The following is a 17,860-nucleotide window of genomic DNA, read 5'->3' as shown; positions in this document are numbered from 1 at the left end:
GGGAGCGGGGCGGGGGCCGGCGGCGGCGGGAGCTGGGTGGGGGCGCGGCACCTGGCGCCACCTCCCGGACGCCTGGGTCCCCCTTCCGCGGCCGCTGACCTCGGTGCGCCCGCGCCGGCCGCGCGCCCGACTCCTTGGCTCCGCCCCTACATTAGGACCCGTCCTCCCGAGACGCCCCCTCCCCACGTGCGGGCCGCGCGGATCAGGCCCGGCCTCTGCGGACCCCCCGCGGCCCCGGCGACCGCCAGGGGCTAGGGACAGCAGCTGCCGGGGGGCCGGACACTGAGCCCCGAGTCGGCGGCGGCGCCAGGCAGAGCCTGAGAGAGGCTTCCAGAGGCTGCGGGACCCACGGGGGGAGGGACTCAGGCAGTGGGCGGGCGGGGACCTGGGCATGGAGATACCCGGGCATCGGCGGCACAGAAGCCGGCCCGCCGGGGGCTGTCAGACATTTCTGGCCCGTGGTTCCCGTGGGAGGTGTCGAAGGACTGTGAAGAGGAATCTCCCAATAATGAATTCGGTGTCAGGGAACCCGCCCTCCCCCTCCCGCAACTGCACCTTCATGCCCTGCAACCTCTGGCTCTCTCCACAAACAATGCTAGGCGACCCCCCACCGCCCCCTCCTCAGTCGAACCCCAACCTCAGTGCACCTGCCCAGCACCAACTGGGGTTCAGCCCCTCACACTTACCACTAAGAGGGGCTCGGCTCCCCCATCCCCAGCACCAACTGGGGTGTAACTCTTCAGGTCTACCACCCAGGGGGTTTCAGTCCCCCCATTCGCAGCACCAATGGGGTTACAGCCCTGCCCAGCAGCAGTATGAACCCCACAGAAGCCTGCTTACCCCCAGCCTCCAGGCACAGATTCTGGCAGCCCCACAGGGAACTGTTCTGCTTGACACTCACCCTCCCCCCACCCACCCCCCACACATCCAGAGGTCTCTCCCTTCTGACCTCCTGGGTCTTAGCCTCCGGTCTTCACCTTGTCATGGCTGCAGCATTCTAGAGACAGACTGGTTGGGGTCTGTGTCCTGGCCCAGGTTCAGTTTCCTCATTTGCAGGGAGGGGCATATCATCACCCCAACCAGGCAAAGTTGTTAGAACCTTGGGAAGGTTCACACATATGATGGCTGGACACCCCCCCATCTCCCTATGGCCCAGGCCATCAAGCTGGTCCAGGAAGAAGGTGGCCAGAGTGTGGAGGAGGGCAAGCAGCAGGCACTGGGAGTCCCTGATCTGGACAGCTGGTCAGTCCCCTCCGTGGACTCTTCTGTGAAATTTAGGGAGCAAGCCTATGCCTCCCACTGTGCTGGGCTCCCACAGGGGTCCCTAAACACAAGGGCCCTTCCCCCCACCCTTTATGGTGACCAATTCCTGGGCACCTGCTGGGTCAGGCACCATGCTGGTCACTTCATAGATGAGCTTGGACTTACTGTGCCCTTTTTACAAATGAAGAAAGTGAGGCTCAGAAAAGCCAAGTGACTCACCTGAGGTCCCAGAGTCTCCAGGTCATGAGTCTGAGATTTGAACCCACATCGGCCTCTTCATTTGTCCCAGATCTGCCTCTTACCAGGTTTGTTTTTCCAGTCACTTTGTCTTTCTGAGTCTCAGTTCCCCCTCCATAAAATGGGGGAATGATACCTCTCAGTAGATTATTTGAGGATTAACTGTGATGCTATTCATAAAGCACCTCACAGAACTTAGTAAGTTCTCAGCAAATAGCTTCTGTGGATATTGTGATATTCTTGGGCCTTCCTACCTGGGCCATCTGGGTAGCAGTTGCATTTTATTCATCTTCGTGTCTGCAGAGCCAAGCAGTGTGCCTAGCACACAGGAAACACTACAAAAGAAAAAAAAAAGATAGTTATTATCCTTACCATTATTTTCATGTTTTGGCTAGCTAAGGCAAACCACTCTGGCCTGAGCCTAACATTTTCAGGGCTGGGGCAAGAGTACAAACAGAGGCCCACACACCAAATGTCTAAGTATTCAAATGTTATAAATCATGCTAATAATGTATTAAATAAAATATATTCTGTCATCCTACCTTGACAAATACACCTTCATCATGAACTGAAAGGCCAAGTTCTAGTTGCAAATTATCGCATAGCTCTGGGAAATGAATTGGCCCCTGCCTCCAGCTGCCTCACCTCCGTTCTCTGCCCACTTCCAGCTCCAGCTCCAACTCTACCCAACAAACAGGTAGCCCTTAGTCACTCCTCAGACCTAGGCTTGGGCAACTTGCTGTGTGGTCCACCTTCTGGAGGACAGACCTGGGAAGAAAGCTGTACAGAGTCTACTAGATTCATCCTGGTAAGTGAGGCTAACGCCCTAGGAGGAGTCAGGAATTCTAGATCCGCTACCCACCAGCCCAGTGAACCTGGGACAAGCTCCCTAAGCTCAGCTGCCTCATCTGGAAAATGGGTCAGCAGCTCTGCCTGCAGTCCAAGGCTGATGGGAGGGTCCATCTGGAAACAGAGATGTGAATCTTCCTGGGGTCCCCCCAGCCTGGGGACGGGGGCAGTACAGCAGGCCATCTACTCTGGCTGGGGGTATGAGGATGCAGAGGCGTGGGACTTGGGCAGCCCTCCAGGAAGTCAGACCTCCGAGGACGATCCCAGGAGGAGGGGCCGCTGAGCCAGCAGAATTGCTGAGGCTCAGCCTGGAGTAGAGCTGGCTGCTGCTTCACTGCAGCCTGGGCTGGCCCCCTTCCCAGCTGCACGGCAACCTCCCCCTTCCCCTGGCAGCAGCGCAACCCCTGCTCCTGTCCACCAGCTGTGCGCCCGCTCAGGGACTCCCTGGTACCCCTCCCAGCCCCCCAGAGCCCTGATGCCCAGCCCCTTAAGTATAAACTGGGGATGACGAATGTACCCTCCTCACGGGCTGCTGGGAGCATGAAGCATGATAGCTGCCAAGGTTTCCATCTTCTCAAAGATGCCACCTCTGTAAAGTGCTCAGCTGATGCTTGGTACATAAGAAGGGATCAACAACCATGGGTCCTATCTCCCCTTCCTGCCCAGCAGAGATGCTGGGGCTGCTCAGGCTGGGCATGGAGCCTGGCCTGGTCTCTCAGTTACCCATAGGCATGGGACATGTGCAGCCCTCCACCCAGAGTCCCCACAAAAAGGCAGACAGCTCAGGACTTGCCCCCCTGGGCCACAGATACCCCACAGACATCTGGCTGAGTCTTCCAGACCTCCTTTGCTCTCACCTCTCTCTCCCGCTCTCAGGCTCTCAGGGTTTATCCTGCTCCGGACATCCTTCAGGTGCTAGGGTTCACAGGGCTCTTCCTCTCCCAGGCTTCCAAGCCCACATATCCATCTGCCACTCCCCAGAGCTGCCTCTGAGCCTGGTGGAGCTGCCCTGGGGAGCTCCTCTACGTAGAGAGGAAGATGAAGAGGATGTATGAGGTGCGGAGGTTGCCTGGGAAGTAGTCACCTCAGCCAGAAGGGGGGAGATCAGGGGAGGGATGAGCCCAGCAGGATGGGTTCTGCCATGTTCTAGCCACGTGCCCTTGGATACATGACTCTACTTCTCTGAGCCTCAGTTTTCTCGCCTCCAAAATAGGGGGTGGTTCCTCCTTGGCAGGGTTATTGTGAGGACCCAATGCAGAATGTGGGTAAAACGCTCAGCATAGTTTGGCGGTTCCTCGAAAAGTTAAACATGGAATTACCACACGATGCAGCAATTCCACTCCTAGTATATACCCAAGAAAAATTAAAACGTGTAATCAAAGAGATACTTGTACAGAAAATTTCATTTGTAATAGCTAAGAAGTGGAAACAACTCAAGTTTCCATCAATGAACAGATGAATGGATAAATAAAATGGGGTCCATCCACACAATGGAATATTATTCAGCCATAAAAAGGAATGAAGTACTGACACAGGCTACAACCTGGATGAACCTTGAAAATGTTATGCCCAGTGAAAAAAGCCAGACACAAAAGGTCTGTTGTAGGATTTCATTTATATGAAATGTCCAGAAGAGGTAAATCCATAGAGACAGAAAGCAGATTACTGGTTGCCAGGGGCTGAGGGGAGGTGGGGTGGGGGGATGGTGAGTGAGTGCTTAACTGGCGGTGGGGGAGATGGGGTTCTTTGGGGATGATGGAAATGTTCTGAAACTAGATAGAAGTAGTGTTTGCACAACTGTGAAGGTACTAAGTGCCACTGAATTGTTCAGTTAAAAATGGTTACTTTCATGTAATGTGAATTTCACCTCAATTAAAACAAAACACCCAGTATAGCCCCCCACACAGAATAAGCTCTCAAAATGCTATGAAAAGTCCTGAAAAAAACAGTTCAGCAGTTGAAGAGGTAGAGGTGAAGCATCCTAGGTGTGGGCAAGCATTCAAAGAGAGGGTGTAGTGAATTCTGAGACTGTTGTTCACTCATGGCTTGTGTAGTGGAGAGAAGGAGAAGCCGCAGGGTTGGCAGGGGCTGGGCCCAGGAGTCTGGAGGATAATGGGGACCCCTGCAGGCTTCTAACAGGGGTCAGACTTAGGTTTTTAGAAGACCACTCTGTAATGTGAAGGACAGCCTGGAGGGGGCAGGAGTGGGTGTGGGGAGGCTGTTCCAGGAGAGGGAGTGGTGGCCCATCTTGCCTCACTGTCATACATGGGTGGGCACTGCACACAGAAGGGGAAGCCTTTGGGGGAAGGTCGATCATGAACTGTCTTGGCCGTGGAAAGTGGTGTCCATGGGGCCTTCAATGGAAAATGTCAAACAGGGAGCCGGATGTGAGCTGGAGACAGGGTGGAAAGGCCCCGGACCAGGGATGGTACTGAAAGCCCTGAAGAGTGGGCAAGAGCCCCCAGGGATAGTGTGGAGACAGGAACTCTGGAGGCCACCAGCCTTTAGGGGAAGGCAGAGTAAGAGACTGAGTGCAGGGCAAGAAGCTGGGTGGCGGTCACGGGAGTTTTCTAGGAGCAGTGCTGTCAGCCACTGTGCAGACAGATGTGGCGAGATGCAGAAGGAAAAGTATCCACTGGGTCTGGCAATGTGAGATGGCCAGGGACCTCGTGAAATTTTCACTGGAGAGCTGGGAGTAAAAGACATGACAGGGTCAAGCAGTGAGTGAGAAGTGAGAACAGATCTTTGAAAGAGAGCAGGCTGGAAAGAGTTTTGAGTTGTTTTATGGTGTTGAAATGCTGAGGGGAAGGAAAGAGGGGAGGTGGGGAAGGTACAGGAAAGAAGGTTCCCGGGACCCAGGGCCTGGGTGGATAGGCAGGGGACATGGCCTTGATCAAGGGGCCTGAGGAAGGAAGGGGGGGTGGAGCTGCATTTTTAAGCATGGTGGGAAGAAACCATGGGAGAGCCTGTCTCAAGGACTCTTTCGAGGATGAGGCCACGTGTGTAGAGTGTGGGAAGGCTGGATGGAAAAAGCAGCAAGAGGGACCCCAGTTTTTGAGGGGTCACTGGGATTAGTGAGGGGACCCGAGGGTCAGACCCTGGCTGGACAGTCCTGAAAGGGACCAGAGTAGGGTTGCCTGATCTAGCAAATAAAACCACAGGACAACTAGCTACACTTGAATTTCACCTAGGCGACGAAGAACTTTTTAGTATAAGTATATCCCATGAAACATTTGGGATATACTTATACTTAGCAAAACAAAACATGTTGTTTATCTGAATTCAAATGCAACTGGATGTCCTGTAATTTACCTAGGAATCCTAGCCCCGCGTGGGAATCAGGGGATGGATGGGAGGGAGTCGATGGTGCAACCCGGCCTGGAGAATGGGTCTCAGAAGGGTGAGGTGCCCGAGTGGGGAGAAGGCTGGGGTCGCTGCTTCGTCCACCGGCGCCGCCCGATACCGCAGAGGCCCGTATTGAGGAGCCCCTGCCCCAGAACTCTAGTCTCGTCCCCCGTGCCTGCTCCCCTTACGCCCCTTGGTGTCGCCCTAATGGCCCATCGATAACTCTACGCTCAGCCTCGGCCTCTATCGACTTGCTCCGGCTCCGCTAGGCGTCCTGGACCGCGGCGGAACGCAGAGCAGCAAGTAAGGTACGGAGGCCGCGGGGCGAGGGCTGGAAAGCGGCTTTCAGTGGCCGGGAGAGCGCGCCCGGGGGAAGCTGGCTCAGCGGGACGGAGTCAGGGTGGTCGACGGAGCACCGGGAAGCTCGAGGGTCCAGCCAGAAAGCGCCCCCGCCCATCAGGTCCAGCCACCGGCCTGCTACGCATGCGCAGCCGTAGCATTCAGGCTTTTCCCTCCGGCCTGCCCGCTTCGCTGCGCATGCGCGGCCCGACCCTGCGGCGGAGTGGCGCCCCGGACGTGACTGTCCCCTGCCGGCCGCGGGTAGGGTGGCATTCCGGCAGGGTTCTTGGGACGGGGAACGGAGCATGCGCCTTGGAGCTCGGCGCTGTCCTTCGCCGGCTGTCACGCGTATCCCTGAATCTCTCTGAGCCTCAGTTTCCCCACATCTAAAATGGGGATGATTTTATTTTTTAGCACCGAGTAATCTGTTGTAATCTTTTTAGGACATAGAGAGTATTCCCTAAACACTGCACTCCTCTCTCTTCTCCGGATGCTCTGATCTCTGACTCCTGCCGGTCAGAACTAGGGCCCTGTGTAGATCCGAGTCTTTCAAGCAGCCACACCATGAACACGTCTCCAGGTACGGTGGGCAGTGACCCCGTCATCTTGGCCACTGCAGGCTATGACCACACGGTGCGGTTCTGGCAGGCCCACAGCGGGATCTGTACGCGAACGGTGCAGCACCAGGACTCCGTATCCTCCACTGTGGAATTGGGGCAGGTGGTGCTGGGCAGGATGCCTGGTAGGGATAACAGTCTGGGCAAAGGCCTCCGGTGGGAAGGATGGGCTCTGTTTGTCATCTTCCTTAACAGACCTAGCAGGTGAACGCGCTGGAGATCACACCTGACCGCAGCATGATTGCTGCTGCAGGTACCTGTACTCTCGACCCCAACCCCTGATTTCTCATAGGTCCATCTAGGCGCAGCCACACTTCAGTTTGGCCTGTGCCCCTAGGTTACCAGCACATTCGCATGTATGATCTCAACTCCAATAACCCCAACCCCATCATCAGCTATGATGGGGTCAACAAGAACATCGCGTCTGTGGGCTTCCACGAGGACGGCCGCTGGATGTACACTGGTGGGGAGGACTGCACTGCCCGGATCTGGGACCTCAGGTGTGGGGTACTGGGCAGGAGGGGTCTGCTGCCTGGGTGTGTGGGGGTGAGGGCCAGGCTGGGAGACTGTCTTAGGTCAGGTCCCCTCCAAGCAGAGGCTGAGACGGGGTTTTCTGTGCAGGTGACTTACTGAGGGCCAAGTGAGGAAAGATAGGGCAGGGATGAAGACCCACAGAGACAAGCAGAGCCTCAGCCTGATTCAATAGGCAGCTCTGGAATGAACTGCATCAAACAATGAGCCCCGCCTTGAGGCAAGGGGCCACCCTTTATGCCCCTCTGAGTCAGTTATTGGCTTCAAGCTGCCCCTGGGGAGGGCCAAACCGCCCAAGTATTTCCTATGGGATAGCTCCCATCGTAGAGAGACAAGATAAGTAGCCAGGGAAAGGGCCTTTCGGTGGAGTACCAATGGCATCCACTATAGACAGAGTGTGTCCCCCACCTCGAAGGTCCCGGAACCTGCAGTGTCAGCGGATCTTCCAGGTGAATGCGCCCATTAACTGTGTGTGCCTGCACCCCAACCAGGTGAGGGGGAAGCACAGGGCTGGGCACCCTGGGGCTTTGGAGGGCAGGGGTCCTGCCCCACCTCACATCCCCTGCACCTCAGGCAGAACTCATTGTGGGTGACCAGAGTGGCGCCATCCACATCTGGGACTTGAAAACTGACCACAACGAGCAGCTGATCCCGGAGCCTGAGGTCTCTATCACATCGGCCCACATCGACCCGGATGCTAGCTACATGGCCGCGGTCAATAGCACTGTGAGTCCCAGGGACGGGTGTGCAGCTCAGCTCCCAGCCCCTTACCTCCCTTATTCCCTGAAGGTGGGCTTATTCCCCAGATGTCCCTCTGGCCCCTCCCCTCCCCCCACAGTCCTGCTTCCCCGTCCTGGGCTTCAGCTCTGACCCAGCCACCAAAGCCAGAAACCTGGGTGTCACTCCTGATGCTACCTCTCGCTACCTGCCATAGCCCACCCAGCAGTCCAGTCACCTCCATCTCCAGAGTCCTTCCAGTTGTCCGTTTCTTTCTCCTCCCTGTCTCCTCCTGATCCAAGTTTCCCTCGTCTCTCCCGACAGTGATTGCAGCCTCTCTGACCTCCTTCCTTCCTCTGTGACCTCCCCCTGCCCCTAACCCATTTTCCCTCGACTGCCAGAGCATCCTTCAGCAGTACCAGCCTGACTGCATCCTTCCCTGGGTGAACTGCAAGATGCCCTAGGCTCCTTACCAGGGCCTCAGGACACTGTGATTTGACCCCTGGACTCCTATCCAGCCTCATTTTCTTCCTTTAACGTCCATTCAGTCTCAGCAAATCAGTTGTTCCCGACATCCCCAGACCGCCCACTTCCAAGCCTTTGCCCTGCTGTTCTCTCTATCTGGGTGCTCTCCTCTCATCTTGTTCTTCACATTCTTGTTGGCCAGCGGCATCCTTCAGGAAGGCCAGGCATGGCCTCCTGCCCTCAGCTCATCAGGTATGGATGGCCCTTGGTTGGGGCCAGGTCACCCAGGTGCTCCTTGCAGGCAGGGCCAGATGTGCCTGTCACATGTCCCCTGGCCCCCAGATCCTTGTGCACAGCCACAATGTTGGATGGCAGCCCCTGGATCTAGGTCTTGCTGCCAGGGCATCCTTCCCCACCTGTCAGACCGGAGGCTCCGGGCCTCCCGTGACTTCCCTCCTACACCACAGGGGAACTGCTATGTCTGGAACCTGACTGGGGGCATTGGTGACGAGGTGACACAGCTCATCCCCAAGACCAAGATCCCAGCACACACCCGCTACGCCCTGCAGTGCCGCTTCAGCCCAGACTCCACGTGTGTGCAGGGCCTGGGGGGCCGGGAGCCCTTGCATGGCTGCGGGGAGGAAGCAGTGTGCCTGGGGCTGAGGGCCTAATGCGTTGGGCCTGCTTGGAGGACGGCAAGGGGGTACAGGATGGGAGTGGCCGTTGATGACACCCCTGCCACGCTCACACCCACCCCCAGGCTCCTCGCCACCTGCTCGGCCGACCAGACATGCAAGATTTGGAGGACGTCCAACTTCTCCCTGATGACGGAGCTGAGCATCAAGAGCAGCAACCCTGGAGAGTCATCCCGAGGCTGGATGTGGGGCTGCGCCTTCTCGGGGGACTCCCAGTACATAGTCACCGGTGAGCCCCGCCTGCCTGCCGTGCCTCCCTGCACCCGTTGGCCCGGCCTGGGGCTGCACTCTGAGCCGCCACCCACGCTCTCCCTCCCTGCAGCTTCCTCTGACAACCTGGCCCGGCTCTGGTGCGTGGAGACGGGAGAGATCAAGAGAGAGTACGGCGGCCACCAGAAAGCTGTTGTCTGCTTGGCCTTCAACGACAGTGTGCTGGGCTAACCTGTGTCCCCTCAGGATTGCAGGCAGCTGTCCAGGCGGCACCAGCTGGATGTGTCTGTCCAGCTGCCCAGATCAGAGTGACACCCCATGGCTGGTCTCTACCATCCTAGGCTCGCTGGACCTGACTGACCTACCCTGGTCCCTGGCCAGACTAGACTGGCCAGGCTGGTCCATCCTGGGACTCTCTCAGCCCCGGCTGCTTACATGGATGTGAGGAGGCTCAGGAGGCCCACCCTAGGCAGCTTGCATTCCCTTCAGAAATTCTGGACCCACAGGGCCTAGAGCCGCTGAGGGGGATCCGAGGCTGGTGCCCATCCCCAAGCCAGTGCCTCCTCCTTCCCCTCCCTGCCACTGTTTCGTGTCCCGAGGCCACAGAGGACACCGTCATGGCCAGGTGGAGTTGTTTATTAGCCCCGCCAGCGGCTACCCTCCATGGACTGGTGATCGCGCCAGCCAGCTGGCTGGCCTGAGGGGCTGCGCTGTAAGGGCTTAGTCCGGGAGGTAATAAAAGCAGACGGACATGCAGATGTTGCTTGGGAAGCAGATGTCGATGCATAGGTAGATCAGCCGCTGCCTCTGGGGCCCTGGGGGGAGGGGCCTCCATGATCCCTAAAGGACTCCTTCCCCACCCCGCCACCGACTGTCCTGCGGGAGCCCAGGCCCCTCCGCACAGCCTGCCCCAACTCACTCTCTGCTCGTCGGGCCCAGTAAATGGGGGTCTTTGCACAAAGGTTCCGCACAGAAGCCCCCACCTGGGCAGGGTCCACCTCACGGCTCCCAAGCACTGCCAGCAGCTCCTGGGCATAGTGGGTGTCCTGGCTGGGGCTGCGAGTCCCTTGGGGCTGCAGAGAAGGACACTCGCACTGCCCCTGGCTGGGTTGGGCCCACATGTCCCTGGACATGCTGGCATTGTGCCAGCCCTGCCCTGGCTCTTGTCAGCAGCCTCAACCAAAGGAAGATAGAGCTTCTGTTCCCCTGAAACTGGAGCCCCATCCTGCCCCGGGCCCAGACCACACACAGGACCCTTTGTCTGGCCCCTGGCTGGAGGCTCCTTACCCAAGAGGTGTTCACCAGCAGCTGCAGGGTCTCGCGGTCTCGGGGTTCCATCAGGCGGAGGAAGCAGGCCCGGTGCTCTGAGGGGCGGTAACAGACACAACCCTGGGAAGGCAGGCAGGTGAGGCAGGGCCACCTGAACATCCACCCCCGCCCCCACCCCCCTCCCCAGGCCACTCACGCTCTGCCCGTCGAACAGCACTGCCCAGCTGCGGTTGCTCTGAGCTGGAGTCACCCTGATGGTTGCCACGTTCTGGGCCACGTCCACCTGTTCGGTTTGGTTGGACCAGGGTACCCTGGGGCTCGGGAGGGTCAGACGGAGCGTCTGCAGCAGTGGCTAAGAGTGGGAAGCAGGAGCTCAGCTGGCCAGGCTGGAGCAGACCCCAACACTCCCCCAGCCCTGCTGCGAGGCTTCTAACCCCGCCACCCCTCTGGTCCTCCTGCTGTCTGCTCCGAGCCCTGGCTCCACTGGAAGTGTGGGCTATGCTGGTCTCTCCTCCTCCTCCCCACTGTCTGTGCCCTGCCCGGGTCCTGAGGGGGCCTCACCTTGAGAGGGCTGTGAGCGAAGCCAAGAAGCCCTCCAGCCACAGCCCCAGCGGTGGCCAGTGCCAGCAGCAGCAGTAGGAGGCCAGGAGCTCTCCAGCCCCCGTGGCAGGGCTTGGTCTTCACGTGGAGGCACATTGCAGTCAGTGGGGCCTGGAGTAGAGACCAGGCAACAGGCTGGCTCAGGGAAGGAAGGGGCTGAGGAGGTATGGGAGGTGGACGCTTCTCCTGCCCCTGCAGGACAGGCCCTGGGTCTTTGTCCAAGGAGAGGGCACCGAGTGGTGGGAGGCACTCACCCCGACAGGTCCAGACCCGGGTCTCTCGGCCCGGCAGCTCCCCTGCTCCATGATGCAGCCCTGGTGACAATGTGCTGATTGTCTGCTGCAGCCCGGGAAACCTCAGGACACCTCCGATGAGTCAAACAATCGACCTGGCCCCTTCCCCTCCTGACCCCCCTGCCTCCTCCCCAGCCCAGCTACCTGATATCCGGGTCAGAGACAGGTCACCTGGGGAGGCTGCTCGTCACTGTGCCTGGCTCTCCCAACACCTGGCCTGTGCAGACCAGAGCACACATGGTCACGGGAGGTCATGAGAGCGTGGCCACTGTGGAAGTCAGGACCCAGCGGCTGGCACAGAGAGCAGCTGAGGCCTGGCCGACTTTATATAGGGAGTCTAGTTGGGGGCAGATTTAATTTTTCCTAAAGAAGCCTGTTTCTAGTCTCTCAGGTTACCTCTACACTCCCAGGACTGGGTACAGGGCCTGGCACGCAGCAGACCATTAACAAGTGCCTGTTTCATGAATGACAGGCATGGGACTCTGTGCCACTTCCCTTTCCTCCCCATGCACCCCAGCTGCTCCCAGCTGCTTCCCAGCCCCCACCAACACAGGGCACTCCCCCAGGTAGGTGCCTGCCTGAGACCAGGATGGCTTCCAGGAGGCTCCACTGCGGTGAGGACAGCTTCCTGAAATCTCCTGCACGCCCCAGGATGGTTAGGTCAGCCTCATGTCCACTGACCCCTGCCCTGCCCAGCGTGGCTTTCTCTGACTGGTGCCGTGCATTTCTAGCTGCTTGATGCTGTGGATCCCAACAGTTACTGGCCCTCAGCACTGGCAGCTTTCAGGAAGTGCATTCCTTAACCGGCTTCACCCCATGGCCCTTTCATACTTTCTTTGTCCCTTGTTTTTCCTGATTCTTCAGAACCTGACTCCCTGCAGTGGGCCTGAAATGGGGTGGAGTTGCTGTGGTCAGCGTCCCAACTCTGGAATTGGAATCCCAGAATGGCCTTGTACTGAATGTACCCGGCCCTGCTGCCCTTTCCACTGCCCAGCTGTGGTGAGACAGCTGCACCCTGTGTGAAGGCTGCTGTCTAGGCGAGAGCGAGGAACACCAGAGTCAGCTGGGGTTTGAGAGTTTAATATACCTTTGGGTTCACACAGTGCAATGGGGTGTAGACATGATGCACAGGGCTCCCGGGCCGCCGCCCAGCAGAAAAGGGATATGTTGCTGGCTGCTGCACCTGCCGCGTGTTCCTGGTGTGGGTGACAACGCCCTGACAGGCCTGCTCAATATCCTGACCCACCTTGAGCCGACCTCGCAGAGCCAACGTCAGCACCACCAACCTCACAGGCGCCCGCTGCCCTCGTGTTGCCCACGGCAGAGTCCAAACCCCAGACACCCAGGCCTGGGGGGAGCTGGAGGCTCAGGACACCCTTTATTGCTCTAAGCACTCTTACGAGAGTTAATGAAGGAGCACTGTGACCCTGGGGCTAGGAGAAAAGTCACAGGATCTGGGCAGATGCCACTGGGTGCAGGGCGAGGCACCAGGAAGGAGTCGGCCAAAAGGAACAGCTTCCCAGGCCCTACCCTACAAGTGCGGCCAGAGAGTCTGCTTATCAGGCCTATTCTCAACCGTCAGCAACTTAGGGAACAGGCAGAAAAAGCATGGCCCCCTGCCAAAAACCCTTGGCTAGCCAGTGGACCCTTCCAGTCCTCCAGATGGCAACTGACAAGGGACTCCAGGGTCAAAATAGGTGGCCTCATGGACCATTGACATATGACACCCATCCCAACCAAGACAGGAAAAGACTGGATGCTCTGTAAAACGACTTCCTGTTTTGAGGGACACCTCTTTCCTCCTCTACCCAGAGGGAGCCTTGGGTGACAAGCATTCCTTAGCCAGCACATGCCTTTGGCCATACTGCTGGCTGCGGGGCACGGAGACTTCTTCAGTGGGATTTTCCCTACAAGACAGAGCACAGCTATTAATCGACACGCTTACGATTCAATTCCACCACCTGACAAAGTTGTTCAAAAGTTAAAAAAACTTTTGGTACCAATGCTGCTCTGAGCTCCCTGCACGGCAGCCCAGAGTTCAACGAAGGCATTCATACCCTCCTGGCGCTCAGCAAACAATATGCTCAGTCCAAGTCACCTGGGTTTATATGCACATTTAGAAAAGATGAGGTTTAGCCAGGCTGAGTTTACAGAACTGCACAATCGTGCATGAGGAGTTGCAGCCCTGGGTATCTAAAACGGAACATACACTCAATTGTGACATCAGAGTGGTTTTTAAGGAAGTGTGGGGTGGTGGTGAGGGCAGCACCCACACCCCACCACCTGAGACCAGCCCTTTCCTCCACTCCCAACCTGCAGGTGAGGGGCTGAGGCAGCAGTAGGCTCCTCTGCTGATGACCACACAGACGGGGCCCTGGGTTTCTCACAACAGTCAAAATAATCAGCCCCTCCTCCCCAAGATCCCTGAAATTTTCAATAAAATACATGACACCCCTAGACCCACCTCAGTCCCATTAGCAGGCCCCAAGGTTACCTGAATCCTAGACATATGCTGAACCCAACTGCAAGACCAATTGGCACCTAAGGCCCAGGACCCCCACAATGCCCTCCAAGCTTAAAAGTGCATCTTAAAATATAAGCATTTGTAAAAATCCAACCCCCCAAACATTTACTTACAAGGTTAACAACTAGTACCTTTGCTTAACTCCAAGTAAGCAAACTTGAAGCCACCTAGCTGAGTGATGCTTAAGCCCCACCTATTAATTTGGGTGATTTTCAATTTTTTTTTATTCTGGAGATTAAAGACACTAAATCTTTAACCTTGAAGGGCAGGCAAAAGGTCGGCTATGCTGTCAACATAGAAGTCAGGGACCATTTTCTTCTTAGACAGGCAGTCACTTTCCTGATTACTCTTCACATCCCGCAGAGTGGAGACCCCAGTGAGGGTCAGGATGGTCTTCAGACCACAAGTGACGCCCAGGAGGATGTCTGTGTCCAGGCGATCACCCACCATGATGGTGCGCTCCGGGTTGATGCCATATTCCTGGGACACGCAGTCGAAGATGAAGCGGCTGGGCTTCCCTATAACGTCGGCTTGGCGCTGCGCGGCCATCTCCACGGCTCGGACCAGACAGCCGGTACCTGCGGGGCGGAGAAGGAAAGGAGGAGAGTGCCGGGGGTCAGAGGCCGGGAGGGACCCGTCGCTCGCCCTCCAGCCTCCCTCCCCCGGGGCGCACGGACCCGCGATGAAGCGGCCGTTCTCGAGTGGGAGCCGGTTGTCCATGTTGGTGCCCACGAGCAGGCAGCCGGGCTGCTGCAGGTAGCGCACAGCCTTCGTGAGCTTCATGTAGCTGAAGTGTGGGTCGAAGCCCACCACGACGGCGCGCACATCAGGCTCCAGGGGCTCATCCAGCCAGGCGCTGGGGCCGTCGCCCTGCAGCGGCTCGGGCCCCACGCCCACGCAGGAGACGCCCACGGCCTCCAGCTCGGTGGCCAGGGCCACGCTGCCCAGCACGTAGGCCTTGGGGGTCGGTAGACCGGTCAGGCGCTGGCGCAGGTAGAGCGCGGTACAGTAGGCCGTGCCGAAGACCTCGCTGCCGGCGCCGGGCCCCGTCGGGCCGCCGAAGCCCAGGCGCCGCAGCTTCTCGGCGTAGGCCTCGCGGGTCTTGCTGCTGTTGTTGGTGATGAAGCCGAGGCGCTTGCCGCGGGCCCGCAGCGCCGTCAGGGTCTCGGGCGCGCCGGAGACCGCCGTCTCACCGCGCCACAGCACGCCGTCGCAGTCGAACAGCACCGTGTCCACGTCGGCCAGCAGCTCCTGGGCCCGCTTGGCATTCAGCCGCACGCAGCGGCCCTCGTCGCCGCCGGCCTCCACCTCCGCCATGGCCCGCCGCCGCCGCCGCCACCGCCGCCACCGCCGCCACCGACCGCCAGCTCTTCCTCGCAGCCGCCCGCCACCGCCCCCGCCCCGCCCCCGGCTCACTCATTGGCCACGCGCCTCGCACTTGCCGCCCATTGGACACCGCCTGCGCCAATCCGCCCCCGCCTCCCGCGGGCTGCAGGAGCGCAGCGCCAACCTTCACGGTCCGGCGCGGGCAGGCAGGCAGCCATTGGCTGCCAGGCCCTAGGCGCCCCGGTGACTGGCTGGCAGGGAGCCAACCGGCATTCTGCGTGGGACGCTCACTGCGGAAATTCAGCGGAGGAGCTGGAGAATCGGCGCAGGACGTAAGCCTGCCGTTCATTGGCTGCCGCGGGGCAGCTCGCCCATTGGAGGCTCTTGGTCAGCTTAGGTGACGGAGGCCCTTAATCCAGTGACCCCCCCCCCAAACCGGCCGAGCCGGCTGCTGATTGGCTGGCTTGTCTCCGATCTTGCCGGCGGGGTTCACCGTAGCACCGCGGCAGAAGGCGGGGCCGCGGTCCCCTTTTAAGCCGGAGTCACGTCCGCACCGTTGCCAGGGCGGGGCTGGGCTGTGCCCTCCGCCGTGGACACAGTCCGGACGGTGTCTGCGCGTGGGCCGACTACGGCCATTCCTGAGAGCCAGCCGCAGGCTCCTTCCCAACAAGCGTCACGTTCTCATTTCCAGTCGTTCGCAAAAACGCTTTCCTTGTGCCTTGGTGGTCATGTGGACGAGTAATTACAAGACAGTGGCTTTAGGGTCTAAGAGAAGGGCAGTAGTGCCTAGAACAAGCACTCAACAATTGGTCGCTATTATCATCATTATTAGGTATTATTAACTTTTATGGAGGCGTAACATACAGTAAATTGCATAAACTTTAAGTGTGCAGCTTGATGGAATTTTTACATCCCTGTTATGCATGTGTAAACATAGCCCAGTACTTCCCTGGTGGCTCAGCGGTTAAGAATCCACCTGCCAATGCAGGGGACACGGGTTCGAGCCCTAGTCCGGGAAGATCCCACATGCCGCAGAGCAACTAAGCCCGTGCGCCACAACTACTGAGCCTGCGCTCTACAGCCTGTGTGCCACAGCTACTGGAGCCTGCGTGCCTAGAGCCTGTGCTCTGCAACAAGAGAAGCCACCGCAATGAGAAGCCCACGCACCGCAATGAAGAGTAGCCCCTGCTCGACACAACTAGAGAAAGCCCCCACGCAGTAACCAAGACCCAACGCAGCCAACAATAAATAAATTTATATATGTATATAAAAACATACCCTAGATCAAGGTATAGAATATTTCCATCACTCCAGAAAGTTCCCTCAAGTCACAATCCAGTCCATAGCGGTACCCCTCCCCGAACTGCTTTTCTGACTTCTGTCACCGTAGAGTGAGTCATAGCCTCCTTTGCCTGTTCTAGACCGTCTTACAGGAGCTTACCCTGTGTACTCCTCTGAGTCTTGCTTCTTTTGGATCAACATAATATCTGTGAAATCCATTCTTCTGTTTTTTTTTTTTTAATTGCCACATGGGTCATTGTAAGAATATACTCCCCTGATTTTTCTCCAGGTGATGGACATTTGGGTCGCTTCCAGTTTGGAGCTATTGTAAATAATGTCCCTATGAAGGTTCTTGTTCCTACACACTCATTTGTGGATGTGGGCCCTCATTTCTCTTGGGTATATACCTAGGAGTGGAATTCCCAGTTCATAGAGTAGGTGTATGTTTCTCCTTATTACTTTCACTAGGGCCACGTGACAGAATAGCAGGCCCCAGCTTCCTGAGCGCTTACCCTGTGACAGGCGATCCAGGCCTCCAACTCCTAGCGTGTCAAATCCCTGCTCCTCTCTTGGGCCCCAAATCTCCATAATGTCTACTCTGGACACCCCTCACCCCCAAACCCATGAGGTAAAGCCAGTAACCTCAGTACCCTTAAGGCCCTGATTGTTTACCTTCAGCCTGTTCTTTGGTCTTGGCTGGCCTGGGAACACCTGGAGGGCAGGGGCCATGGCCCACGAGGGCAGGATATGCAGTGTTCCTGCCTGGCGCACCCACTAGCCAGGAGGGGAGCAGCACCTTCCTCCCTGTGTCTTCCCACTCAGTTTTGTTGGTGGAGCCGACTGACACTGGGAAGAACTGGATTTGACAGAAGATCACAAATCCTGCTTTACCACCCGGAAACATTCAGTGTATGTGGTTCACTGGCCAGAATGAGAAAACACTGCTCTGTTCAGCCGTAGGCTGCCTGGTGCAATACTTGCCCGGTTGCCTTGGTTTACTGGGCACTCAGTAAGCATCTAGGCACTGAGTGCTGCTTCTTACCTGCATTACCTTGTCAGAATCACAGGACAACCCTGAGAGGCAGAGACAATTAGTGTCCCCATTTACAGATGAGGAAACTGAGCCACAGAGAGTCACCAGCTGAACAATGCAGAGTTGGGATTAAACTCAGCTGACCCCAAAGCTGAGCTCTGTTTGGTTTAACATCCCCTGTAGGTTGTAGAGTCTGAGCTGGCATAGTGGGAGAGATGGAACGGCCAGTATCAAGAGAGGGGATGGCTGTGGACAAGGTCCTGAAG

General features: G+C 57.7%; 3 protein-coding genes across 11 annotated transcripts; 1 reads left to right on the top strand and 2 right to left on the bottom strand.

Moving 5' to 3' along the window:
* The first annotated feature begins 5,855 nt into the window (after positions 1 to 5,855).
* On the top strand, positions 5,856 to 10,024 carry MLST8 (MTOR associated protein, LST8 homolog). Of its 5 annotated transcripts, none has more exons than XM_067706956.1 (9): positions 5,856 to 6,002; positions 6,477 to 6,726; positions 6,852 to 6,903; positions 6,988 to 7,150; positions 7,597 to 7,672; positions 7,755 to 7,907; positions 8,831 to 8,955; positions 9,124 to 9,287; positions 9,381 to 10,024. In XM_067706956.1, exons 2-9 carry the CDS (start codon positions 6,598 to 6,600, stop codon positions 9,497 to 9,499), a joined length of 981 nt encoding a protein of 326 aa, XP_067563057.1. In that variant the 5' UTR covers positions 5,856 to 6,002; positions 6,477 to 6,597; the 3' UTR covers positions 9,500 to 10,024. The 5 variants fall into 5 exon arrangements, with proteins under 5 accessions (XP_067563057.1, XP_067563060.1, XP_067563059.1 ...); XM_067706959.1 differs by having other exon boundaries at positions 5,924 to 6,002; positions 6,653 to 6,726; XM_067706958.1 differs by having other exon boundaries at positions 5,955 to 6,002; positions 6,554 to 6,726.
* BRICD5 (BRICHOS domain containing 5) lies at positions 9,889 to 12,350 on the bottom strand. 5 transcript variants are annotated; one of them, XM_067706972.1, is made up of 6 exons: positions 11,392 to 11,556; positions 11,099 to 11,248; positions 10,734 to 10,889; positions 10,556 to 10,657; positions 10,188 to 10,341; positions 9,889 to 10,083 (listed from the first exon to the last, which is right to left on the bottom strand). In XM_067706972.1, exons 1-6 carry the CDS (start codon positions 11,440 to 11,442, stop codon positions 9,989 to 9,991), a joined length of 708 nt encoding a protein of 235 aa, XP_067563073.1. In that variant the 5' UTR covers positions 11,443 to 11,556; the 3' UTR covers positions 9,889 to 9,988. The 5 variants fall into 5 exon arrangements, 4 of the variants coding, with proteins under 4 accessions (XP_067563073.1, XP_067563072.1, XP_067563071.1 ...); XR_010935017.1 differs by having other exon boundaries at positions 10,188 to 10,657; positions 11,392 to 11,552; XM_067706971.1 differs by having other exon boundaries at positions 9,889 to 10,341; positions 11,392 to 11,555.
* Positions 12,351 to 14,160: 1,810 nt separating this feature from the next.
* On the bottom strand, positions 14,161 to 15,316 carry PGP (phosphoglycolate phosphatase). The gene is made up of 2 exons (XM_067706961.1): positions 14,632 to 15,316; positions 14,161 to 14,532 (listed from the first exon to the last, which is right to left on the bottom strand). The coding sequence occupies exons 1-2, from the start codon at positions 15,269 to 15,271 to the stop codon at positions 14,207 to 14,209; spliced, it is 966 nt and encodes a 321-aa protein (XP_067563062.1). The 5' UTR covers positions 15,272 to 15,316; the 3' UTR covers positions 14,161 to 14,206.
* Between the last annotated feature and the right edge of the window lie 2,544 nt (positions 15,317 to 17,860).

The sequence above is a fragment of the Pseudorca crassidens genome, chromosome 15, assembly GCF_039906515.1.
Source record: "Pseudorca crassidens isolate mPseCra1 chromosome 15, mPseCra1.hap1, whole genome shotgun sequence".
Taxonomy (NCBI): Eukaryota; Metazoa; Chordata; class Mammalia; order Artiodactyla; family Delphinidae; genus Pseudorca; species Pseudorca crassidens.
The sequence above is the reverse complement of the archived record's forward strand: the minus strand, read 5'-3'. Positions and strand labels throughout refer to the sequence as shown.

What these genes read in the sequence shown, in the direction of transcription:
- BRICD5 (XM_067706970.1), bottom strand. Translation starts at nt 11,442, where the DNA reads ATGGAGCAGGGGAGCTGCCGGGCCGAGAGACCCGGGTCTGGACCTGTC. An exon ending in CCGGGTCTGGACCTGTCGGG is followed by an intron (nt 11,249 to 11,391) that starts GTGAGTGCCTCC and finishes TCTCTACTCCAG; the next exon opens with GCCCCACTGACTGCAATGTG. An exon ending in TCGCTCACAGCCCTCTCAAG is followed by an intron (nt 10,890 to 11,098) that starts GTGAGGCCCCCT and finishes TCCCACTCTTAG; the next exon opens with CCACTGCTGCAGACGCTCCG.
- MLST8 (XM_067706956.1), top strand. Translation starts at nt 6,598, where the DNA reads ATGAACACGTCTCCAGGTACGGTGGGCAGTGACCCCGTCATCTTGGCC. An exon ending in CGGTGCAGCACCAGGACTCC is followed by an intron (nt 6,727 to 6,851) that starts GTATCCTCCACT and finishes TAACAGACCTAG; the next exon opens with CAGGTGAACGCGCTGGAGAT. An exon ending in CGCTTCAGCCCAGACTCCAC is followed by an intron (nt 8,956 to 9,123) that starts GTGTGTGCAGGG and finishes ACCCACCCCCAG; the next exon opens with GCTCCTCGCCACCTGCTCGG.
- PGP (XM_067706961.1), bottom strand. Translation starts at nt 15,271, where the DNA reads ATGGCGGAGGTGGAGGCCGGCGGCGACGAGGGCCGCTGCGTGCGGCTG. An exon ending in GAACGGCCGCTTCATCGCGG is followed by an intron (nt 14,533 to 14,631) that starts GTCCGTGCGCCC and finishes TCCGCCCCGCAG; the next exon opens with GTACCGGCTGTCTGGTCCGA.